We start from the raw sequence: 27,577 nt of genomic DNA on the forward strand, positions 1-27,577 counted from the left end.
TCCAAAATATATATAGTTTGAGTTGTGATCAATACTGAGATACGTATACACTGGGTCGTGGATTGATTCAAGATAATATTTATCGATTTATTTCTGTACATCTAACTGTGGACAACTAGTTGTAGGTTACTAATGAGGACAGCTGACTTAATAAACTTAAAACATCAAAATATATTAAAAGTGTTGTAAATATATTTTGAATATACTTTGATATATATGTATATATTGTTATAGGTTCGTGAATCAACCAGTGGCCAAGTCTTACTTCCCGACGAAGTAAAAATCTGTGAAAGTGAGTTATAGTCCCACTTTTAAAATCTAATATTTTTGGGATGAGAATACATGCAGGTTTTATAAATGATTTACAAAATAGACACAAGTACGTGAAACTACATTCTATGGTTGAATTATCGAAATCAAATATGCCCCTTTTTATTAAGTCTGGTAATCTAAGAATTAGGGAACAGACACCCTAATTGACGCGAATCCTAAAGATAGATCTATTGGGCCTAACAAACCCCATCCAAAGTACCGGATGCTTTAGTACTTCGAAATTTATATCATATCCGAAGGGTGTCCCGGAATGATGGGGATATTCTTATATATGCATCTTGTTATTGTCGGTTACCAGGTGTTCACCATATGAATGATTTTTATCTCTATGTATGGGATGTGTATTGAAATATGAAATCTTGTGGTCTATTGTTACGATTTGATATATATAGGTTAAACCTATAACTCACCAACATTTTTGTTGACGTTTAAAGCATGTTTATTCTCAGGTGAATATTAAGAGCTTCCGCTGTTGCATACTAAAATAAGGACAAGATTTGGAGTCCATGTTTGTATGATATTGTGTAAAAACTGCATTCAAGAAACTGATTTCGATGTAACATATTTGTATTGTAAACCATTATGTAATGGTCGTGTGTAAACAGGATATTTTAGATTATCATTATTTGATAATCTACGTAAAGCTTTTTAAACCTTTATTTATGAAATAAAGGTTATGGTTTGTTTTAAAAATGAATGCAGTCTTTGAAAAACGTCTCATATAGAGGTCAAAACCTCGCAACGAAATCAATTAATATGGAACGTTTTTAATCAATAAGAACGGGACATTTCAGTTGGTATCCGAGCGTTGGTCTTAGAGAACCAGAATTTTGCATTAGTGTGTCTTATCGAGTTTGTTAGGATGCATTAGTGAGTCTGGACTTCGACCGTGTTTACTTGAAAAATGATTGCTTAACAAATTTTGTTGGAAACTATATATTTTTAACATGTGAATATTATGTGATATATTAATCTCTTAACGCGTTTGATATTATGTGATAGATGTCTACCTCTAGAACAAGTCCCATTGACTCACCTAATAATAATGAAGAGTCAAATGTAAATTGGAATGATTCGTGGACTGATTCACAAGTTCCCGAAGAGGAACCGGAAGAAGAGTCGGAACCGGAAGAAGAATCGGAACCGGATGAAGAAATAGAACCGGTGGGGGAAATAATAAAACTGTTAAGTAAAAGAAAATCCTCAACCAACCGACCAAGGTTAATTATGGTCAATGGTGTTTCCGCCAAGGAAGCAAAATATTGGGAGGATTACCAATTCTCCGATGAATCGGATTCCGACGAGAATTCCGATGATGTTATAGAAATTACCCCAACTGAATTTAAAAAGTCAAAAGAAAATAATAAGGGAAAGGGCATAAAAATAGAGAAGTCTAATTCCAACCCCGATGAACTTTATATGTATCGTCAACCCCCGAAGTCCTTAAGTTGTAACAATGACCCGAGAACCTCTAAACCACCAGGTTTTTCTAAACCAATGTGGACAACGACGGCTCGTATTAGGGGAACATCATATATCCCTAGAAACTTGGCAAAACGAACCAAAACCGAAGAAGAAGAAACGAGCGAGTCGGAATAAGATAGTTGTATTCGTGTGGTGTAATATATGGAATATAGTGTTCTTATGCTTTATGATATATGTAAAAATTGCTTGTATTAATAAGTATTTTTTTTATGAATCTAACTCTTGTCTATTTTACAGTTTAAAAACACAAAATGGATAGACAACCCAATATTTTAAGAGACCTACCCGGAGACATGATTGATGAAATCTTGTCTAGAGTCGGCCAGAATTCTTCGGCACAACTATTTAAGGCGAGATCAGTTTGTAAGACATTCGAAGAACGTTCCAAGAATGTCTTGGTTTATAAGAGACTTTCGTTTGAAAGATGGGGGATATCACATTGGGAAACCCATAAGTTACGATGTGTTTACTTTGACGCATATATTGCGGGGAACCCAAATGCTATTTTACGCAACGGGTTAAGAAATTATTTTGACTCAATATATCCGAATATTGGACTTCGTGATTTAGAAAAAGCGGCTAACATGCAACATAAAGAAGCATGTTATGCTTACGGATTAGTAATGTTCGCTTCTCACCAAAGTGAGAACAAGAACATCGGGCTACAACTATTAAACAAAACGTTTCCACAAGTGACGGAGTCGGTAATTGGGGTAAGAAATGAGGTTTTTAGATTATTACGGGACTGTTGGACATTACGTAACCCTCGTCCCTTTGATGACGTTACAACACGCTGTCTTATCAACGGCCATAACGGTTATGTTGCACAAGACCAAGGATGGGAAGTAGTCCTAGTAAAACCAGAATGCATGACTTGTTTCTGGACGTATGAATTACGTGTCTTTATTGCCTTTGCTGAACGACTTGTGTACTAGCTAGAATTGTCTTCACAACTATCTTGTATCAAAGTTATTGTGTGCTATATTTCATGCTTTATGTAAAATAAGCGGTATTGTAAGTTTGTAAAATATTGTATAAAAGTTTGAACGCGAAATATTATTATAATCAGTTTTTCATATAGAATTGTAGTAGTTGAATTGTATATTAGCTACTAAGTATGAACTTAACGGGTAGGTACTACCCGAATTTAAACTTATAAAACGCTAATATGAAGAAAAAGCTTTTATAAATGAGTTCATATTATGCTACGAAATACTATTAACTACTCTTAATATTCTGTATGATTAACTTGTTCCATTTAACTATTTTGAAGGAAATGGCACCGACTACTCGACACACTGTGAATATGAATGAAGAGGAATTCCGTACTTTTCTAGCTTCAAACATAGCCGCAGTACAGGCTGCGCTACATACCAACAATAACCTTGGATCTAGCAGTACAGGAAATCGTGTAGGATACACCTACAAAGAATTCACTGCCTGCAAACCTTTGGAATTTGATGGAATCGAAGGACCGATCGGATTGAAACGGTGGACCGAGAAGGTCGAATCGGTGTTTGCCATAAGTAAGTGTACTGAAGAGGACAAAGTAAAGTACGCTACGCATACCTTCACAGGTTCTGCGTTAACATGGTGGAATACCTATCTAGAGCAAATGGGACAAAACGATGCGTACGCACTACCGTGGTCAGCATTCAAGCACTTGATGAACGAGAAGTACCGTCCCAGAACCGAGGTCAATAAGCTCAAGACAGAACTTAGAGGGTTACGAACCCAAGGATTTGATATTACCACGTACGAAAGGCGATTCACAGAATTGTGCCTATTGTGTCCGGGAGCATTCGAAGATGAGGAAGAGAAGATCGACGCGTTTGTGAAAGGATTACCGGAAAGAATCCAAGAAGATATAAGTTCACACGAGCCCGCCTCCATACAACAGGCATGTAGAATGGCTCACAAACTAGTGAACCAGATTGAAGAAAGAATTAAAGAACAGACTGCTGAAGAGGCCAATGTGAAGCAAGTCAAAAGAAAGTGGGAGGAAAACGGTGATAAGAATCACCAATACAACAACAACAGCAATTACAACAATAATCGCAACAATTATCCCAACAATCGCAACATCAATCGCAACTACAACAAACGGCCCAACAACAACAACAACAACAACAACAACAACAGCAACTACAACAATCATCCCAACAACAATAATAACCGCAACAACAACAACAACAATCAGAAGCAGCTATGCCAAAGGTGTGAAAAGAATCACTCGGGGTTCTGCACCAAATTTTGCAACAAGTGTAAAAGAAATGGTCATAGCGCGGCGAAGTGTGAGGTCTACGGACCAGGGGTTAATAGAACGAAAGGAACAAATGGTGTCGGAACGAGTAATGGCGGAGCAAGTAGTGTCGGAGCAAGTTATGCCAATGTAGTTTGTTATAAATGTGGAAAACCAGGCCACATTATTAGAAATTGCCCGAACCAGGAGAACACGAATGGACAAGGCCGTGGAAGAGTTTTCAATATTAATGCGGTAGAGGCACAGGAAGACCCGGAGCTTGTTACGGGTACGTTTCTTATTGACAATAAATCTGCTTACGTTTTATTTGATTCGGGTGCGGATAGAAGCTATATGAGTAGAGATTTTTGTGCTAAATTAAGTTGTCCATTGACGCCTTTGGATAGTAAATTTTTACTCGAATTAGCAAATGGTAAATTAATTTCAGCAGATAATATATGTCGGAATCGAGAAATTAAACTGGTTAGCGAAACATTTAAGATTGATTTGATACCAGTAGAGTTAGGGAGTTTTGATGTGATAATCGGTATGGACTGGTTGAAAGAAGTGAAAGCGGAGATCGTTTGTTACAAAAATGCAATTCGCATTATACGAGAAAAAGGAAAACCCTTAATGGTGTACGGAGAAAAGGGCAACACGAAGCTACATCTTATTAGTAATTTGAAGGCACAAAAACTAATAAGAAAAGGTTGCTATGTTGTTCTAGCACACGTCGAGAAAGTACAAACTGAAGAAAAGAGCATCAATGATGTTCCCATTGCAAAAGAATTTCCCGATGTATTTCCGAAAGAATTACCGGGATTACCCCCACATCGATCCGTTGAATTTCAAATAGATCTTGTACCAGGAGCTGCACCAATAGCTCGTGCTCCTTACAGACTCGCACCCAGCGAGATGAAAGAACTACAAAGCCAATTACAAGAACTTTTAGAGCGTGGTTTCATTCGACCAAGCACATCACCGTGGGGAGCTCCTGTTTTGTTTGTCAAGAAGAAAGATGGTACATTCAGGTTGTGTATCGACTACCGAGAGTTGAACAAACTTACCATCAAGAACCGCTACCCACTACCGAGAATCGATGACTTATTTGATCAGCTACAAGGCTCGTCTGTTTATTCAAAGATTGACTTACGTTCCGGGTATCATCAAATGCGGGTGAAAGAAGATGATATTCCAAAGACTGCTTTCAGAACACGTTACGGTCATTACGAGTTTATGGTCATGCTGTTTGGTTTAACTAATGCACCAGCTGTGTTCATGGACCTTATGAACAGAGTGTGTGGACCATACCTTGACAAGTTTGTCATTGTTTTCATTGATGACATACTTATTTACTCAAAGAATGACCAAGAACACGGTGAACATTTGAGAAAGGTGTTAGAAGTATTGAGGAAGGAAGAATTGTACGCTAAGTTTTCAAAGTGTGCATTTTGGTTGGAAGAAGTTCAATTCCTCGGTCACATAGTGAACAAAGAAGGTATTAAGGTGGATCCGGCAAAGATAGAAACTGTTGAAAAGTGGGAAACCCCGAAAACTCCGAAACACATACGCCAGTTTTTAGGACTAGCTGGTTACTACAGAAGGTTCATCCAAGACTTTTCCAGAATAGCAAAACCCTTGACTGCATTAACGCATAAAGGGAAGAAATTTGAATGGAATGATGAACAAGAGAAAGCGTTTCAGTTATTGAAGAAAAAGCTAACTACGGCACCTATATTGTCATTGCCTGAAGGGAATGATGATTTTGTGATTTATTGTGATGCATCAAAGCAAGGTCTCGGTTGTGTATTAATGCAACGAACGAAGGTGATTGCTTATGCGTCTAGACAATTGAAGATTCACGAACAAAATTATACGACGCATGATTTGGAATTAGGCGCGGTTGTTTTTGCATTAAAGACTTGGAGGCACTACTTATATGGGGTCAAAAGTATTATATATACCGACCACAAAAGTCTTCAACACATATTTAATCAGAAACAACTGAATATGAAGCAGCGTAAGTGGATTGAATTATTGAATGATTACGACTTTGAGATTCGTTACCACCCGGGAAAGGCAAATGTGGTAGCCGATGCCTTGAGCAGGAAGGACAGAGAACCCATTCGAGTAAAATCTATGAATATAATGATTCATAATAACATTACTACTCAAATAAAGGAGGCGCAACAAGGAGTTTTAAAAGAGGGAAATTTAAAGGATGAAATACCCAAAGGATCGGAGAAGCATCTTAATATTCGGGAAGACGGAACCCGGTATAGGGCTGAAAGGATTTGGGTACCAAAATTTGAAGATATGAGAGAAATGGTACTTAGAGAAGCTCATAAAACCAGATACTCAATACATCCTGGAACGGGGAAGATGTACAAGGATCTCAAGAAACATTTTTGGTGGTCGGGTATGAAAGCCGATGTTGCTAAATACGTAGGAGAATGTTTGACGTGTTCTAAGGTCAAAGCTGAGCATCAGAAACCATCAGGTCTACTTCAACAACCCGAAATCCCGGAATGGAAATGGGAAAACATTACCATGGATTTCATCACTAAATTGCCAAGGACTGCAAGTGGTTTTGATACTATTTGGGTAATAGTTGATCGTCTCACCAAATCAGCACACTTCCTACCAATAAGAGAAGATGACAAGATGGAGAAGTTAGCACGACTGTATTTGAAGGAAGTCGTCTCCAGACATGGAATACCAATCTCTATTATCTCTGATAGGGATGGCAGATTTATTTCAAGATTCTGGCAGACATTACAGCAAGCATTAGGAACTCGTCTAGACATGAGTACTGCCTATCATCCACAAACTGATGGGCAGAGCGAAAGGACGATACAAACGCTTGAAGACATGCTACGAGCATGTGTTATTGATTTCGGAAACAGTTGGGATCGACATCTACCGTTAGCAGAATTTTCCTACAACAACAGCTACCATTCAAGCATTGAGATGGCGCCGTTTGAAGCACTTTATGGTAGAAAGTGCAGGTCTCCGATTTGTTGGAGTGAAGTGGGGGATAGACAGATTACGGGTCCGGAGATTATACAAGAAACTACCGAGAAGATCATCCAAATTCAACAACAGTTGAAAACCGCCCAAAGTCGACAAAAGAGCTATGCTGACATTAAAAGAAAAGATATAGAATTTGAAATTGGAGAGATGGTCATGCTTAAAGTTGCACCTTGGAAAGGCGTTGTTCGATTTGGTAAACGAGGGAAATTAAATCCAAGGTATATTGGACCATTCAAGATTATTGATCGTGTCGGACCAGTAGCTTACCGACTAGAGTTACCTCAACAACTCGCGGCTGTACATAACACTTTCCATGTCTCGAATTTGAAGAAATGTTTTGCTAAAGAAGATCTCACTATTCCGTTAGATGAAATCCAAATCAACGAAAAACTTCAATTCATCGAAGAACCCGTCGAAATAATGGATCGTGAGGTTAAAAGACTTAAGCAAAACAAGATACCAATTGTTAAGGTTCGATGGAATGCTCGTAGAGGACCCGAGTTCACCTGGGATCGTGAAGATCAGATAAAGAAGAAATACCCGCATCTGTTTCCAGAAGATTCGTCAACACCTTCAACAGCTTAAAATTTCGGGACGAAATTTATTTAACGGGTAGGTACTGTAGTGACCCGAACTTTTCCATGTTTATATATATTAATTGAGATTGATATTTACATGATTAAATGTTTCCAACATGTTAAGCAATCAAACTTTTTAAGACTTGATTAATTGAAATATGTTTCATATAGACAATTGACCACCCAAGTTGACCGGTGATTCACGAACGTTAAAACTTGTAAAAACTATATGATGACATATATATGGATATATATATAGTTAACATGATACTATGATAAGTAAACATATCATTAAGTATATTAACAATGAACTACATATGTAAAAACAAGACTACTAACTTAATGATTTTTAAACGAAACATATATGTAACGATTATCGTTGTAAAGACATTTAATGTATATATATATATCATATTAAGAGATATTCATACATGATAATATCATGATAATATAATAATTTAAAATCTCATTTGATATTATAAACATTGGGTTAACAACATTTAACAAGATCGTTAACCTAAAGGTTTCAAAACAACACTTACATGTAACAACTAACGATGACTTAACGACTCAGTTAAAATGTATATACATGTAGTGTTTTAATATGTATTTATACACTTTTGAAAGACTTCAAGACACTTATCAAAATACTTCTACTTAACAAAAATGCTTACAATTACATCCTCGTTCAGTTTCATCAACAATTCTACTCGTATGTACCCGTATTCGTACTCGTACAATACACAGCTTTTAGATGTATGTACTATTGGTATATACACTCCAATGATCAGCTCTTAGCAGCCCATGTGAGTCACCTAACACATGTGGGAACCATCATTTGGCAACTAGCATGAAATATCTCATAAAATTACAAAAATATGAGTAATCATTCATGACTTATTTACATGAAAACAAAATTACATATCCTTTATATCTAATCCATACACCAATGACCAAAAACACCTACAAACACTTTCATTCTTCAATTTTCTTCATCTAATTGATCTCTCTCAAGTTCTATCTTCAAGTTCTAAGTGTTCTTCATAAATTCCAAAAGTTCTAGTTTCATAAAATCAAGAATACTTTCAAGTTTGCTAGCTCACTTCCAATCTTGTAAGGTGATCATCCAACCTCAAGAAATCTTTGTTTATTACAGTAGGTTATCATTCTAATACAAGGTAATAATCATATTCAAACTTTGGTTCAATTTCTATAACTATAACAATCTTATTTCAAGTGATGATCTTACTTGAACTTGTTTTCGTGTCATGATTCTGCTTCAAGAACTTCGAGCCATCCAAGGATCCATTGAAGCTAGATCCATTTTTATCTTTTCCAGTAGGTTTATCCAAGGAACTTAAGGTAGTAATGATGTTCATAACATCATTCGATTCATACATATAAAGCTATCTTATTCGAAGGTTTAAACTTGTAATCACTAGAACATAGTTTAGTTAATTCTAAACTTGTTCGCAAACAAAAGTTAATCCTTCTAACTTGACTTTTAAAATCAACTAAACACATGTTCTATATCTATATGATATGCTAACTTAATGATTTAAAACCTGGAAACACGAAAAACACCGTAAAACCGGATTTACGCCGTCGTAGTAACACCGCGGGCTGTTTTGGGTTAGTTAATTAAAAACTATGATAAACTTTGATTTAAAAGTTGTTATTCTGAGAAAATGATTTTTATTATGAACATGAAACTATATCCAAAAATTATGGTTAAACTCAAAGTGGAAGTATGTTTTCTAAAATGGTCATCTAGACGTCGTTCTTTCGACTGAAATGACTACCTTTACAAAAACGACTTGTAACTTATTTTTCCGACTATAAACCTATACTTTTTATGTTTAGATTCATAAAATAGAGTTCAATATGAAACCATAGCAATTTGATTCACTCAAAACGGATTTAAAATGAAGAAGTTATGGGTAAAACAAGATTGGATAATTTTTCTCATTTTAGCTACGTGAAAATTGGTAACAAATCTATTCCAACCATAACTTAATCAACTTGTATTGTATATTATGTAATCTTGAGATACCATAGACACGTATACAATGTTTCGACCTATCATGTCGACACATCTATATATATTTTGGAACAACCATAGACACTCTATATGTGAATGTTGGAGTTAGCTATACAGGGTTGAGGTTGATTCCAAAATATATATAGTTTGAGTTGTGATCAATACTGAGATACGTATACACTGGGTCGTGGATTGATTCAAGATAATATTTATCGATTTATTTCTGTACATCTAACTGTGGACAACTAGTTGTAGGTTACTAACGAGGACAGCTGACTTAATAAACTTAAAACATCAAAATATATTAAAAGTGTTGTAAATATATTTTGAACATACTTTGATATATATGTATATATTGTTATAGGTTCGTGAATCAACCAGTGGCCAAGTCTTACTTCCCGACGAAGTAAAAATCTGTGAAAGTGAGTTATAGTCCCACTTTTAAAATCTAATATTTTTGGGATGAGAATACATGCAGGTTTTATAAATGATTTACAAAATAGACACAAGTACGTGAAACTACATTCTATGGTTGAATTATCGAAATCAAATATGCCCCTTTTTATTAAGTCTGGTAATCTAAGAATTAGGGAACAGACACCCTAATTGACGCGAATCCTAAAGATAGATCTATTGGGCCTAACAAACCCCATCCAAAGTACCGGATGCTTTAGTACTTCGAAATTTATATCATATCCGAAGGGTGTCCCGGAATGATGGGGATATTCTTATATATGCATCTTGTTATTGTCGGTTACCAGGTGTTCACCATATGAATGATTTTTATCTCTATGTATGGGATGTGTATTGAAATATGAAATCTTGTGGTCTATTGTTACGATTTGATATATATAGGTTAAACCTATAACTCACCAACATTTTTGTTGACGTTTAAAGCATGTTTATTCTCAGGTGAATATTAAGAGCTTCCGCTGTTGCATACTAAAATAAGGACAAGATTTGGAGTCCATGTTTGTATGATATTGTGTAAAAACTGCATTCAAGAAACTGATTTCGATGTAACATATTTGTATTGTAAACCATTATGTAATGGTCGTGTGTAAACAGGATATTTTAGATTATCATTATTTGATAATCTACGTAAAGCTTTTTAAACCTTTATTTATGAAATAAAGGTTATGGTTTGTTTTAAAAATGAATGCAGTCTTTGAAAAACGTCTCATATAGAGGTCAAAACCTCGCAACGAAATCAATTAATATGGAACGTTTTTAATCAATAAGAACGGGACATTTCAGTGAGCTAGCAAACTTGAAAGTATTCTTGATTTTATGTAACTAGAACTTGTAGAATATATGAAGAACACTTAGAACTTGAAGATAGAACTTGAGAGAGATCAATTAGATGAAGAAAATTGAAGAATGAAAGTGTTTGTAGGTGTTTTTGGTCGTTGGTGTATGGATTAGATATAAAGGATATGTAATTTTGTTTTCATGTAAATAAGTCATGAATGATTACTCATATTTTTGTAATTTTATGAGATATTTCATGCTAGTTGCCAAATGATGGTTCCCACATGTGTTAGGTGACTCACATGGGCTGCTAAGAGCTGATCATTGGAGTGTATATACCAATAGTACATACATCTAAAAGCTGTGTATTGTACGAGTACGAATACGGGTGCATACGAGTAGAATTGTTGATGAAACTGAACGAGGATGTAATTGTAAGCATTTTTGTTAAGTAGAAGTATTTTGATAAGTGTATTGAAGTCTTTTAAAAGTGTATAAATACATATTAAAACACTACATGTATATACATTTTAACTGAGTCGTTAAGTCATCGTTAGTCGTTACATGTAAGTGTTGTTTTGAAACCTTTAGGTTAACGATCTTGTTAAATGTTGTTAACCCAATGTTTATAATATCAAATGAGATTTTAAATTATTATATTATCATGATATTATCATGTATGAATATCTCTTAATATGATATATATACATTAAATGTCTTTAAAACGATAATCGTTACATATATGTCTCGTTTAAAAATCATTAAGTTAGTAGTCTTGTTTTTACATATGTAGTTCATTGTTAATATACTTAATGATATGTTTACTTATCATAGTATCATGTTAACTATATATATATATCCATATATATGTCATCATATAGTTTTTACAAGTTTTAACGTTCGTGAATCACCGGTCAACTTGGGTGGTCAATTGTCTATATGAAACATATTTCAATTAATCAAGTCTTAACAAGTTTGATTGCTTAACATGTTGGAAACATTTAATCATGTAAATATCAATCTCAATTAATATATATAAACATGGAAAAGTTCGGGTCACTACACGACAGCCCATTGATGCTCGAACCGTGAAACAGGTTTTCGAGGGATAGATTGTTTGACATTCGATCCCCACACCACTTGAAGATACCTTCTCATACGTCCTTAGCAATTTTTCATGTCACCAAAGCGTGGTCTACAGACTCAATAACTCTATCGCATATTGGACAAAGATTAGAATCGATAGGAATACCACGCTTCTCGAGTTCAACTCTCACCGGAATTCTACATCTGAAAACCCGCCAAATGAATAAACCTAATTTTTGTGGGAGTAAAATTAGAAGCCGTCACCGGCACCATCAAAATCGCAGGAATTTTCCGAACCTGAGAGTATAACTTTCGCCGGCAAACCTCTCGCAACGCGCCACCACGCGCAGCCTCTCAGATCGCCGGAATAGTTCCCGTTTTTTTTTTTTTTTTTTCGCAGGTAATATAACGGAGCCGCTGCTACTTCTTTGCCGTCGGGAGCCGCTGCTGGCGGAACTCCTTCATCCTCATAAGGCTGTGTTTGTTTTCTCTGACCCTTAAATTTCTCTTCTCCATAACCTAACTTTTCTGTAGCCAACCTTACTGTACAATTTCTATTAGATTTTCATAACGTAAACTTTTATGCTGTTTGTCTTTTTCTTTTTTTTTTACGCCTTTACAACCTGTGCTTTCCCCGAATTAAGAGTAATATTTTGTAGCTATAGTATATTAAGTTTCCATCTAATAGATTTTTTTTATAAATTTATTAAGTATTTTCCATTGGGTATAAATTCTTCTTATATATACATATATATATTTTTTTTCCTTTTTTTCTCTCCTATTTGACTATATTGGATTATATATTATTCTTTTATTGATATACCGTCTAGTTTAATTTATATTATAGTATAACTTACATTTATATATCCTTTTTTTAGTTCTAAATATTATAATTTACAATTTATACGAATTTATCTTATTCATATTGTTTAGCTTGTACTTGGTCATCTTTTTAGTGCACAAAGTAACATAGATCCTTCGCATAGTTATGGTCACTTGAGGTCATGTTCTCCTGTTTTAGGGGCGGGTAGGCCTAGAGGGGTTAGAGGAGGTTGTAGGGTAGCCACCGTTGGTAGGATTAGAGTGGGTAGTTGGAATATAGGAACCTTGACTGGTAAGAGGATTGAGCTCGTTGATACCTTTCTTAAGAGTAAGGTAGACATAGTGTGTGTTCAAGAGACTAGATGGAAGGGTGAAGAGGCGATAGAGATTCAGGACTATAAGTTGTGGTACTCGGGTTCTAGGATAGCACGAAACGGGGTAGGTATCTTTTTAGGAAAACTACATAAAGATAACGTTGTTGACGTGGGCAGGTTTAGCGATAGGATTATGTCGGTTAGTTTAATTATTAAGGAGGAGACTTTCACGGTCATTAGTGCATACGCACCTCATGCAGGTTTAGGTGATGCGGAAAAGAAGAGTTTTTGGGAATTGTTAGATGAGGTGGTGAGGGGGTGCCCAGCCGACCATCGACTGATTATAGGTGGTGATCTGAATGGACATATAGGAGTGGAGGCAGAAGGTTATGAGGGAGCCCATGGTGGCTTTGGGTTTGGTCCTAGAAATGAAGAGGGGCGCTCAATTCTTGAGTTTGCCATTGCCCACGAGTTGGTGGTAGCAAACTCTTTCTTCAAGAAGAGGGATGCTCAGTTAGCCACATTCCATAGCGGGGGTCGCAGCACCCAGATTGACTTTTTGCTTCTTCGTAAAGGGGAACTTAGGACATGTAAGGACTGTAAGGTCCTTCCAGCTTTGACGTGCTCCTCCCAGCACAGATTGCTGGTCATGGACCTAGTCACTAGGGGAAGAGTTGGCAGGAGGGCTAGGGCTGTACAACTTAGAATCCTTTGGAAGAACCTCTATGGAGCGAATGCGGAGACTTTTAGAGCGATTGTTGTTAATAGATTGAGTGTAGAAGAGGATTACGTTGCCCCTACGGACGCAGACCAGATATGGAATCGCATGGCGTCCACTATCAGAGATGTGGCAAAAGAGACCTTAGGAGTGGCTATAGGGACATCGAGAGCCCATTAGAGTAGAAGAGAGTCGTGGTGGCTTAGTAACGATGTCCAATCGAAAGTCGCGTTAAAGCAGACGAGGTTTAGAGAGCTCATTACTCTTGGAGAAGGGACACCTGAAGAGAGAACTAGGGTAGAAGAAAGATATAAAGAAGCTAAAAGAGAAGCTAAGAAGGCCGTAGCAATTGCAAAAGACAAAGCATATGAAGACTTGTATAGAAAACTAGACTCTAAAGAGGGAGCTAATGACATATATAGGATAGCCAAAGCTAGGGAGCGAGGAATGAGGGACTTAGGTAACATCAAATATATCAAGGATGTAGCAGGGCAAAGTATAGTGAGAGAAGACCTTATTAGGAAAAGATGGGAAGAATATTTTGCATCCCTTTTCGGTAGGGGAAGACCAGAGCGGAACGGTGAACCCCACGAGGTTCAGGAGTTTCAAAACAACTGTTTCTGCACGAGGATTAATCAGGAGGAAGTTAGATTGGCCCTACGAAAGATGGGGAGAAACAAAGCAGTAGGACCAGACCAAATTCCGATTGAGGCGTGGAAGTGCCTAGGAGGTGACGGGGTTAGATGGTTGACAAACCTTTTCAACACGACGTTTAGAAGCGCAAATATGCCTATGGAATGGAGACTCAGTGAGGTTATTCCCATTTACAAGAACAAGGGAGATGCGCAATTATGTAGTAACTATAGAGGCATAAAGTTACTCAGTCATACTATGAAGCTTTGGGAAAGAGTGATCGAGACGAGGCTCAGACGCGAGACAAAGGTTTCAGAGAACCAATTCGGCTTCATGCCAGGACGCTCGTCGATGGAAGCGATTCACATAGTTAGAAGCCTTATGGAGAAGTATAGGGAAAAGCAAAAGAACCTACACATGGCGTTCTTAGACTTGGAAAAAGCTTATGACTGTGTCCCGCGTGAGCTGATTTGGAAGACTCTTAATGCTAGGGGAGTCCCAAGTAGATATATAAGATCTATTAGAGATATGTACGAGGGGGCGAAGACTCGTGTACGTACGACGGTAGGAAACACGGAGTTTTTCCCGGTAGAGGTTGGTTTACATCAGGGATCTGCCCTTAGCCCTTATCTTTTCGCTTTGATCCTAGAAGAGTTGACTCATAGGATACAAGACAACATCCCATGGTGCCTGATTTTCGCCGACGATATTGTATTAGTTTCGGATTCTCAGGATGAGCTTAACAGGAGGCTAGAGCAATGGAGGATCGCCTTAGAATCAAATGGCCTACGGATTAGCAGACTTAAATCGGAGTACCTTAGATGCGATTTCAAGGGGGGCGAAGAGGAACACGACGATATAGTGGATATCAGAATTGGGGATCAGATTCTACCCCCGCAAGAGTCCTTTAGATATTTAGGCTCGATGCTTCACATTTCGGGAAGGATAGATGAGGATGTGACGCATCGTATACGAGTAGGATGGTTGAAGTGGAGGGCTGCGAAAGGGGTGTTGTGCGACAAGAAGGTCCCACTTAAACTGAAAGGTAAATTCTTTAAGGTGGCAATTAGACCAGCCATGTTGTACGGATCAGAGTGTTGGCCAATGACGAAGGCCCAAGAGAGGAGGATGGAGGTGGCAGAAATGAGGATGCTTAGATGGACGTGTGGTAAGACCATGCTAGATATGATACCAAATGGAGTTTTTAGAGAGAATTTGGAAGTTGGGAACATCATCAACAAACTTAGGGAAGGACGACTTAGATGGTTTGGGCATGTTAGGAGGCGCCCACTTTTAGCCTCAGTTAGGAGAGTCGAGACCCTCGCCGTTGGCGGCGTAAGGAGAAGGGGTAGACCTAGACGTAGGATGGAGGATAGATTGAAGCTTGACATGAAAGAGCTCCTACTGACGGAGGACATGACTTCTGATAGGAGCCTGTGGAGGAGTAGAATTAGAATTATTGAGTAGGTTTTTTTTTTTTTTTTTTCATTGTGTTAGTTACTTTTATTATACAACTACATATATAACTATAACCAGATATTCAATAACCACACTATTTATACCCCTCTACATGGTTTATATGCCTTTGTATCTATGTATATGTTTTTAGGCTATATATATGTACCGATGTATATGTTTGTATCTCTATATATATGTATCTATGTATCTAAGTGCATGTATTGGTGTATGTAGGTTTGTCTGTCTTGTATCTGTACCTAGGTATATATATCTACGAATGTATCTATATGTATTTATGTTTAAGCATGAGTTTTTTTTTTTTTTTTCGTGTGGTATATATACATCGATGTGTGTGTCTGTGTGGGTGCGTATATGTATATGTATATGTATATGTATATATCTTGTTTGTCTGTATCTCTACCTGAAATTAAATGGTTATGTGCACTATTTTATTCATGCTCTTTGCCCTACTGTTGTGCATTACTGCTATATGTGTCCCCTTTATGGTTACTGTGTATGGTTGCTTCTTGCTAGGCGCTCATTACTCGTACAGGTACGTATCATTTGCCCTGTCTATTTCGTTCTTATGAGCTCTTCGGGCCGGAGGTCCTTTAGGAAGCAATCTCTTTTGCGCTAGAGTAGAGGGAGGGACGACCTTATCTAGGCGCGGGTTCTATACCCGCGGGTGGAGTAGTGACTTCCTTCTAATCTAGGGTACGAGGAATGATTGTCTACACTCACCTCCCCCATACCCCACTTTCGTTGGATTGGGTAATGTTGTTGTTGTTGTTTGTGGGAGTAGGTTATTCCTTAGGGTTTCAATAGCGTTCGAATCCCTTTTGAGAACAAACTTATCAATTTCCTTCGCTACCAAACTTGTTACGAATTCCCCTTTACCAGTAGGTTTGAAAGACCAAGTGCTGCTACCTTCCCTTATGTTTGCATTGTTGGAAATTTTTGTTTCTAAATTTGAAAGTTCACCATGAAGTCTACCGGAAAGATGACACGTCCAATTCCAACTAAATGACCACGAACCATTATGAAAAGTCACTCGATTGTTTACTCGAACTTGCTTGTCAGTTTCTAGTCTAAATAGTCTAGGAAAAGCTTCTTTTAGTGTAGTTTCCCCAACCCATACATCATCTCAAAAAGAAACATCATGTCCATTGCCGATAACCCTTTCAAAGAATGATTCCATGCTGATGCCGAGTTTTTGCATGATCGCACCGACTTTTATAATGTTCCACCAAGCTGCACGATTCTTAGGAGAAAAAAAGTTATTAGTACCCAAATGTCCCAACACCCCGTCGTCCCCGTATATATTTTTGATTACTTTTACCCACAACGAATTTTGTTCAACCCTAAACCGCCACCACCATTTTCCCAATAAGGACAATTTTTTTTATTTTAGCGACCCGATATTTAACCCGCCCTCCCCATATGGACGAAGAATAACGTCCCATTTGACCCAAAAAAGTTTTTTATCATCTCCCGACCCGCCCCAAAAGAACTTACAGCGCATACTTTCGAGAAGGTTGATAACGTTAGAGGGAGCACGAAATAACGAGAAGTAATGAAGGGGAACACTACTCAAAACCGACTTGATAAGGGTTAATCGACCACCGAAAGACATCGTTCTTGCTTTCCACGCTGATAGCCTTTTTTTATTTTTTCAACGATGGGATCCCAACTATCTTTTTTATTCATATTTTGACCAATGGGCATACCCACGTACGTGAAGGGCATTTTACCCGCACTACAACCAAACGAACGAGCCATTTTTTCGATTTCTTCACACTTCACTCCAACACCAAACAGTGAGCTTTTCGACATATTAACTTTTAGACCCGATGCTTTTTCAAAACAGGAGAGGGTTTTCTGTATATTACTTATGTTTTTTCGCCCCCACTCGCCAAAGAAAATTGTGTCGTCTGCGAATTGAAGATGAGAAATATTATTTTTTTTTGTTTCCCACATCTACCCATCTCATCAGACCATCCCTGACCGCAATATTGGAAAGTAGATTCAATCCTTCACTCGCAATAATAAACAAGTACGGTGAAAGCGGATCACCTTGTCTAATAACCCTTTGTAATTTAAACTCATTGGTTGGGGACCCGTTGACAAGTACCGATACTGAGGCCGAATTAAAACATGATGACATCCATTTTTTTAACCTATCCCCAAACCCCATATTACTCATAACGTCTAATAATAACTTCCAATTAACACTATCGAACGCTTTCTCAATATCCGCTTTGAAAATACAACACTTACCTTTTCTTTTTTTCACGTCCTCAATAAGCTCGTTCCCAATGAGGATACTATCAAGTATGGATCTACCCTTAATGAAAACACTTTGTTCCACCCCCACTATTTTATTTATAACCCTACAAAGCCTTCTTGAAAGAACTTTAGCAATAATTTTATAATAACTACCAATAAGGCTAATTGGTCTATAATCTTTTAAACAAGTCGGGTCATTTTTTTAGGAATAAGTGTGATAAATGACGCATTACAACCCGATGAAATATTACAACTCTCCCAAAACCAATGAAGGGCACTCATTAAGTCATCTTTAATTAACCACCAAAACATTTTAAAGAATTTAAAATTCATACCGTCTGGTCCGAGAGCTTTAGACGATCCACAATTCTTTATTGCTTCCCATACCTCTTGCTCACAAAATCTTGCTTCAAGAGACAATGCACCATCTTGAAAAATCTTTACAGTATCGAAACGTGCAAAAGAGAGATTGCAAGTATTCGATTCTTCAAAGAATGATTTAAAATAACGATGCAACTCCTTAATCTCATTCGGATCTTCACACCACACACCATTTATGTGCAGTCCGCGGATGTTGTTTTTATTTATTCTTCTTTTAATTGATGAGTGAAAGTATCTTGAGTTTTCATCACCAACTATTGCCCACTTGACCCGTGCCTTTTGCCTAAAGCATGTTCCTTTTAACTTTATCTTTTTTCACCCATTCACTACGACCATTTAACCACTCCTGTCGTTCACTTTCATTTATATCTCGGCTTTCGGCTTGAACTTCCCAGTATGTATTTTTTTCACATAACACTTTTAGGTCTTCATTAATCTTGCCAAATGATTGCCTACTCCACGTTTTTAAACTGTCTTTCACATTTTTCATCTTAATTCTGAAGTATGTGTCCAATTGTTTAGCTTTAACCGGTTTGTTCCATGCATTAACCACTACTCCTTCAGCTTTTTTTTCGTCTAACCAAGTGTCAAAAACCCTTACAGGTTTTGGCCCGAAATCTACCTGTCCGTTTTTAAGTAAGATTGGTGAGTGGTCGGAGAGTTTTCTGTCTAGAGGGACCCCCATTAAATTATCCCACCGCTGTAAACATCCATTCGAAACCAAGAATCAATCTAACTTACTGAACTTATTCCCGTCATCACTTATACGTGTAAACCGTCTACCTACTAGTGGAATCTCAGCAAGCCCATTGTCGTTTACAAAGTTGTTGAATCTAGCAGCACGTTGTGCGTAATATGTAGAATTTTTTCTTTCCTTACCCCTTCTGACCTCGTTAAAGTCCCCTCCCAAAACCCATTCAACATTATTGATATTTAAAAGATCATTAAGACTTGACCATAACCTTAAATTCTTTTCGTCACCATGTGGGCCATATACATTGACAATTATCAATTCTTGATCAACACCTACAAGTCTACCTTTGATTGCGATAAAGAACTCACCTTCGAATGCATGATCAGCTGTGAACACCGTATTGTCCCAAATTGATAACAAACCGCCGGATCTCCCTGTTGAATTCTTGACAGCATACCCAAAGTTACCTGAACCCCAAATCCTTTCAACCCATATATCGTTAATGTTTCTACATTTAGTTTCTTGAATCACTATAAAGATAGGATTTGATTTTGCCACAATTTCCCTAAGCCACGTAACCTTATAGTCTTTTTTAAGACCTCGAATGTTAACTAAAAATAATCATCATTGGAAAAAACATTTACCTCACGCACACAACAGTATATGAACTTTTTACTTGGGAACACCATTGAAGCCTAATAGCTTTGCAAAATCACATAGGTTTACACTACTTTCTGAAGGTTCTTGTGACTCTGGAACACAAGAATCATATTTCCTTGACTTCAAGCTCAATAGATCATCTACTGAAGTACTGTGACTTCTGTTTTTCCCAGTGATACCCGTATCTTTACTTTGGTGCTTTTTTCTTGCTGCATGTTTTAACTTTGAAAATCGAGAAGATTTGTTCCAATTCCTTAACCCGTTCAAGGAAAAGCCGCATGATGATTCAGAATTAGATGAATTATTGGTAGCCCTAGAGTTGTGCGTGTGATTATCCCCAATTGATTTTTTGAATTCTTCAACTTTTTCCTCAATATTATTAATAAGGGTTTATCACCAAAATGCCCAATTTTTCGAACTTTTTTGCGTCAGAGCCCATAAAAAAATAAAATTGACATTTTGCCCTCGCAAGGCGCAAGGTGTCTTGCGCCCTTGTGCCTTGCGTCCTTGTGCCTGGAGGTGCCTCTTGCGACCTTGCTTCCCGGGGACGCAAGGACGCAAGGTGCCTCTTGCGACCTTGCTTACCGGGGACGCAAGGACGCAAGGTGCCTCTTGCTCCTGCCTGCATATGATAATCGTTTTCTTTCAGACATTTCATCGAACACCTTATCTGCATGCATTGAAAAATATCAAAATATGTGCATGATTAATATTTCAGACAATTAATCATGGATAGGTATTTACTACGTATTTTGATTCAGAGAAAAGTGTCGTTGTTTAAAGAGAGTTCATCAGATAGGAGCGAAAGACTAATTTCTGAATATCACGTGAACTATGCAATAGTCATCATTTGAATCTCCCAAACTACACTAAATTAATTTCAAATTTAATAAACTAATGACTAAAAACAAAAAGCCTCAGAAGAAGGCAACATTTGTTGTAATCATGATTTTAATCATAAATTACGCAAATATATGTAATCATCAGTGGCTTGCTTACTGGAAAAACAAGCTTCATATGTATAAATAAAAAATAAATGGCCTCATAGAGAAGATTAGATATAACAACATGGTTTAATTCAGACATATGCTTGTTTTTTCAATGCGTGCACATAAGGTGTTCGATGAAATGTCTGAAAGAAAACGATTATCATATGCGCAGGAGCAAGAGGCACCTTGCGTCCTTGCGTCTCCTAGAAGCAAGGACGCAATAGGGTTGAAAACAGTCAGAGAGTATTCCTGATGGGCTGAAATCATTAAGCAAGGACGATAATCGTTACATATATGTCTCGTTTCGAAATCATTAAGTTAGTAGTCTTATTTTTACATATGTATTTCATTGTTAATACACTTAATAATATATTTACTTATCATTTAACATTATTAACCAAGTGTATCAATATCTTAATATGATTCATATGTACCTAGTAAGACGTTGTTATAACGATAATCGTTATATATATCGTTTTCGAGTTTCTTAAATTAATAGTCTCATTTTTATGTATATAACTCATTGTTAAAATACCTAATGAGATACATACTTATAATAAAATCATGTTAACTATATATATAACCATATATATGTCATCGTATAGTTTTTACAAGTTTTAACATTCGTGAATCACCGGTCAACTTGGGTGGTCAATTGTCTATATGAAACCTATTTCAATTAATCAAGTCTTAACAAGTTTGATTGCTTAACATGTTGGAAACAATTAATCATATAAATAACAAATTCATTTAATATATATATAAACATGGAAAAGTTCGGGTCACTACAGTACCTACCCGTTAAATAAATTTCGTCCCGAAATTTTAAGCAGTTGGAGGTGTTGACGTATCTTCTGGAAATTAATGAGGGTATTTCTTCTTCATTTGATCTTCACGCTTCTAGGTGAACTCGGGTCCTCTACGAGCATTCCATCGAACCTTAACAATCGGTATCTTGTTTTGTTTAAGTCTCTTAACCTCACGATCCATTATTTCGACGGGTTCTTCAATGAATTGAAGTTTTTCATTGATTTGGATTTCGTCCAACGGAATAGTGAGATCTTCTTTAGAAAAACATTTCTTCAAATTTGAGACGTGGAAAGTGTTATGTACCGCCGCGAGTTGTTGAGGTAGCTCCAGTTGGTAAGCTACTGGTCCGACACGATCTATAATCTTGAATGGTCCAATGTACCTTGGATTTAGTTTCCCCCGTTTACCAAATCGAACAACACCTTTCGAAGGTGAAACCTTAAGCATGACCATTTCTCCAATTTCAAACTCTATATCTTTTCTTTTACTGTCCGCATAGCTCTTTTGTCGACTCTGGGCGGTTTTCAATCTTTGTTGAATTTGGATGATTTTCTCGGTAGTTTCTTGTATTATCTCCGGATCCGTAATCTGTCTATCCCCCACTTCACTCCAACAAATCGGAGACCTGCACTTTCTACCATAAAGTGCTTCAAACGGCGCCATCTCAATGCTTGAATGGTAGCTGTTGTTGTAGGAAAATTCTGCTAACGGTAGATGTCGATCCCAACTGTTTCCGAAATCAATAACACAAGCTCGTAGCATGTCTTTAAGCGTTTGTATCGTCCTTTCGCTCTGCCCATCAGTTTGTGGATGATAGGCAGTACTCATGTCTAGACGAGTTCCCAATGCTTGCTGTAATGTCTGCCAGAATCTTGAAATAAATCTGCCATCCCTATCAGAGATAATAGAGATTGGTATTCCATGTCTAGAGACGACTTCCTTCAAATACAGTCGTGCTAACTTCTCCATCTTGTCATCTTCTCTTATTGGCAGGAAGTGTGCTGATTTGGTGAGACGATCAACTATTACCCAAATAGTATCAAAACCACTTGCAGTCCTTGGCAATTTAGTGATGAAATCCATGGTAATGTTTTCTCATTTCCATTCCGGGATTTCGGGTTGTTGAAGTAGACCTGATGGTTTCTGATGCTTAGCTTTGACCTTAGAACACGTCAAACATTCTTCTACGTATTTAGCAACATCGGCTTTCATACCCGGCCACCAAAAATGTTTCTTGAGATCCTTGTAGATCTTTCCCGTTCCAGGATGTATTGAGTATCTGGTTTTATGAGCTTCTCTAAGTACCATTTATTTCATATCTCCAAATTTTGGTACCCAAATCCTTTCAGCCCTATACCGGGTTCCGTCTTCCCGAATATTAAGATGCTTCTCCGATCCTTTGGATATTTCATCCTTTAAATTTCCCTCTTTTAAAACTCCTTGTTGCGCCTCCTTTATTTGAGTAGTAAGGTTAGTGTGAATCATTATATTCATAGATTTTACTCGAATGGGTTCTCTGTCCTTTCTGCTCTAGGTGTCGGCTACCACATTTGCCTTCCCCGGGTGGTAACGAATCTCAAAGTCATAATCATTCAACAATTCAATCCACCTACGCTGCCTCATATTCAGTTGTTTCTGATTAAATATGTGTTGAAGACTTTTGTGGTCGGTATATATAATACTTTTGACCCCATATAAGTAGTGCCTCCAAGTCTTTAATGCAAAAACAACCGCGCCTAATTCCAAATCATGCGTCGTATAATTTTGCTCGTGAATCTTCAATTGTCTAGATGCATAAGCAATCACCTTCGTCCGTTGCATTAATACACAACCGAGACCTTACTTTGATGCGTCACAATAAATCACAAAATCATCATTCCCTTCAGGCAATGACAATATAGGTGCCGTAGTTAGCTTTTTCTTCAATAATTGAAACGCCTTCTCTTGTTCATGATGGAATTCGATATAACAACATGTTCATAATGTTAACATAGTCACAAAACCAATTTTATGAAATTTAAAGTAAGCGGAAGCATGATGATTAAGAAAACAAGTTTATATCTTAAACCATTTTAAGTGAATTCCATGTATGTATCAAGTCATGAAAATAAGCTTACATATAATTAACAAGGAAGTAAGGTTCAATACCTCCTCAAGCTAGTTGAGGGTTGTTTGATACAAGAAGATGATGAACAAATGTGTTGAAACTCCAAGCTTTTGATGCACCAACACCACCCTTGAGCTTAGTTATGTTTTAAACACTTAATCACCTTTAAACCAAGCTTGTAACCCACTTCCTTTGAACCCAAAATTCTGGACAGCAGCTTGTCAAAAGAATGATGGTGAATGGAAGCTCCAAAACTATGAAACCTCAAGAGATAATACCCCAAACTCTTCCCAACACCTAATACAATGGTTAGGATTTTTTGACACTTGAAAATAAGCTTTCAAACAAACTCAAGCACACCCCTTTTGTCCAAAATTTTCGGCCAGAATGCTGTATGCAACAAAAGGAGAGTGTTTTTCTTGTTTTCTAAGTGTTGAGTCAAAGAATACCTTGGTTTTTGAATGACCCATGCATATATGAACTTGTGCCAACACAAGTAACAAGGAAACAAGCATGGGAGAGCCTTGGAGACCTCCCAAAACCGTCCACCAAGTGGGGTGGTTTTATTTTTATAAAACTTGTATTTTGTTTTATAAAAGCTTGTTACAAAATGCCAAGTATTTTGTAAGTTACTTGCATATTTTATAAACTATTTACAAAATATAACATAATATAATTATTTAAACCTATAAATAATTAAATTCATAATGTATATAAATTATCCAAATAATTTATCTCAAGTGATTATATTTTAGAAAACCGATTTTCTAAAGTTCAAGTGTCGCGTATTTATTTAACGAGCCAATCGTCAATATTAAATACGTTTAAGGTGTCGGTAAGTTTGTTATTGGGTATGACCCGACTTGGATCATAACATATTAGCCACATTGATTTAATATGTCTCTCGGGCATACGAAATACCTTAAATCTCCCACTTGCACGAGAAACATAAGAAATTAATGCAAGTGACGGATACCACCTAACGACCGTCCATCACCCCCAATATGTTATGACTTTTGCCATTCAATAACATCATCCCTTTCGAGTTCCCATCTCGAATATGAATAGGTGAATCTTTTCATTATATCCTTTCATCCTAGATGTCATGTTAAATCCAAGAGATACAGAGTGATCACTCTCTTTCTAGATTTAACTTTATCAGGCCTTAGACATCTGACTCTCAACGAATAAGAGGGACAAATTCCATCTTGACTACATACGTCCTAAATATGTACCTTGCATTGTACCTGAGCTCTTCCTTATGAACTACCATATTTCAGAATAGCGAAGGAAAGATTCAAGGCACAATACTTGGTAAATATCTGAACCCAATATGTATCTCAGGTCAGAGGATACAATGATATTCGCCTTTACTCAAGATTACATGTGATCAACCACAAAGGCTCCATTTAGCAAATCTTGAGGGCGGGTCTTCCAATATTTGCATCCCACAAATATCTATGAACCTTGGTAGCAACCTTGCCCCACATTCAGTCCGTGAATGTATACCAATCCAAGTTCATAATAGTCTAAACCTCACACTTGTTCCCACAAATGTGATCAACTACGGAATTTAGAATAATTGCTTATTCATGGATAAAATATGCAAAATAGGAACTTAACTCAAAATAAATTAAACCATAATTATATTAATGAGTTTGAACAATTTCGTTCCATTACAATACTTAAAACAGATCATGACCAATCACTAGAATATCGAAGCCCTAATGCACAAACATGTCCTGCATGTTTTGATCCATGTAAGAGCTTCGTGAGAGGATCCGCTATATTAAGATCTGTGTGAACTTTGCGAATACATATCTTTCCCTTTTCAACTTCATCCCTTATGTAGTTGAATCTCCGCTCAATGTGACGGGTCTTTTGATGAGCACGAGGTTCCTTGATTTGAGCAATCGCACCCTCGTTGTCACAAAAGATCTCAAGAGGGTCCTGAATGGAAGGGACTACTCCTAAGTCGTCGATGAATTTCTTCATCCATGCAGCTTCCTGAGCTGCTAATGATGCGGCGATGTACTCCGACTCTGTAGTGGATAGAGCAACAACATCCTGTTTTGAACTCTTCCAAGAGACCGCACCTCCATTTAATGTGAAGACATAACCGGATTGTGATCGAGAATCATCACGATCAGTTTGGAAACTCGCATCCACGTAACCTTTTACAGCGAGTTCCTCCTCACCAGACCCATATATCAGAAACATATCCTTAGTCCTCCTAAGGTATTTCAATATACTTTTAACAGCAATCCAATGACTGTTTCCTGGGTTATTCTGGTATCTACTTGTCAGGCTAAGAGCGCATGACACATCCGGTCTAGTGCATATCATTGCATACATGATTGACCCAATGGCAGAAGCATATGGGACTTTCTTCATTCTCTCCTGTTCATCTTTCGTGGTGGGGCACTGAGATGAACTGAGAAGTGTTCCCTTTTGAATAGGTACCAAACCTTTCTTAGAGTTCTCCATCTTGAACCTTTTCAAGATCTTTTCAATGTATGCACTTTGATTTAAACCTATCAGTTTCTTGGATCTATCCCTGTAGATCCCAATCCCCAAAACGTATTGTGCTTCTCCAAGATCCTTAATGGAGAAGCATTTGCTTAACCAAGTTTTAACACCTTGCATTGCCGGAATATCATTTCCAAATAACAATATATCATCCACATATAGTACAAGGAACATGATAGTGCTCCCACTAGCTTTCTTGTATACACAAGCTTCATCACCATTTTTAATGAAGCCAAATTTCTTGGCCTCCTCATTAAAACGATGATTCCACATTCTAGATGCTTGTTTCAATCCGTAGATTGACTTCTTTAACTTGCATACCTTTTTAGGATATTTCGGATCAACAAAACCCTCAGGCTGAACCATATAGACATCTTCCTCAAGATGTCCATTTAGGAAAGCAGTCTTGACATCCATTTGCCATATTTCATAATCATAATGAGCAGCAATGGCAAGTAATATCCTAATAGACTTTAGCATTGCCACAGGCGAAAAAGTTTCATCATAGTCAACCCCTTGAGTTTGAGTGAAACCTTTTGCTACAAGTCTAGATTTATTTGTATCCAAGTTTCCATGTATGTCGGTTTTCATTTTGAAAAGCCATTTACAATCAACTAGCCTTGAGCCAGCAGGTTGTGTAACAAGTTCCCAAACTTGGTTGTCATACATGGATTGCATCTCAGCGTTCATGGCTTCCTGCCATTTATCTTTATCAATCCTTGATAAAGCATCTTGGTAGTTTATTGGTTCATCCAAATCAACCACATAGCAACCATCCATGAGAAACCCATATCTCTCAGGAGGATTACTAATCCTACCAGATCTGCGAACGTCTTGTGTATTTTGATCATCCATTTGATCACTCTCAACATTTTCATGTTGAGTGCTAGTGTCAACCAATTGTGTATCATCTACTTGATCTTGAACCTCCTCAAGATCTATCTTCCTTTCACTATTTCCTTCCATTAGGAACTTAGTTTCAAGGAATTCCGCCTTCCGAACAACAAATACATTCTGCTCGGATGGATCATAGAAATAATATCCCATATCATTCTTGGGATATCCTATGAAGATACACTTCGTGGATCGAGCATTCAACTTATTAGGGACGTAACGCTTAGGGTAAG

At 37.3% G+C, this 27,577-nt stretch overlaps 1 protein-coding gene and 1 non-coding gene across 2 annotated transcripts; one reads left to right on the forward strand and one right to left on the reverse strand.

The window, feature by feature from the left end:
- The first annotated feature begins 12,268 nt into the window (after positions 1 to 12,268).
- Positions 12,269 to 14,083, forward strand: LOC139864560 (uncharacterized). The gene is made up of 2 exons (XM_071853141.1): positions 12,269 to 12,352; positions 12,983 to 14,083. The coding sequence occupies exons 1-2, from the start codon at positions 12,269 to 12,271 to the stop codon at positions 14,081 to 14,083; spliced, it is 1,185 nt and encodes a 394-aa protein (XP_071709242.1).
- Positions 14,084 to 20,798: 6,715 nt separating this feature from the next.
- Positions 20,799 to 20,874, reverse strand: LOC139865219 (small nucleolar RNA snR60/Z15/Z230/Z193/J17). The gene has a single exon (XR_011764740.1). It is a non-coding gene; the product is annotated as a small nucleolar RNA snR60/Z15/Z230/Z193/J17 (small nucleolar RNA).
- Between the last annotated feature and the right edge of the window lie 6,703 nt (positions 20,875 to 27,577).

Source organism: Rutidosis leptorrhynchoides, chromosome 8 (assembly GCF_046630445.1).
Source record: "Rutidosis leptorrhynchoides isolate AG116_Rl617_1_P2 chromosome 8, CSIRO_AGI_Rlap_v1, whole genome shotgun sequence".
NCBI lineage: Eukaryota > Viridiplantae > Streptophyta > Magnoliopsida > Asterales > Asteraceae > Rutidosis > Rutidosis leptorrhynchoides.

What these genes read in the sequence shown, in the direction of transcription:
- LOC139864560 (XM_071853141.1), top strand. Translation starts at nt 12,269, where the DNA reads ATGAATAAACCTAATTTTTGTGGGAGTAAAATTAGAAGCCGTCACCGG. An exon ending in GGAATTTTCCGAACCTGAGA is followed by an intron (nt 12,353 to 12,982) that starts GTATAACTTTCG and finishes CATATTGTTTAG; the next exon opens with CTTGTACTTGGTCATCTTTT.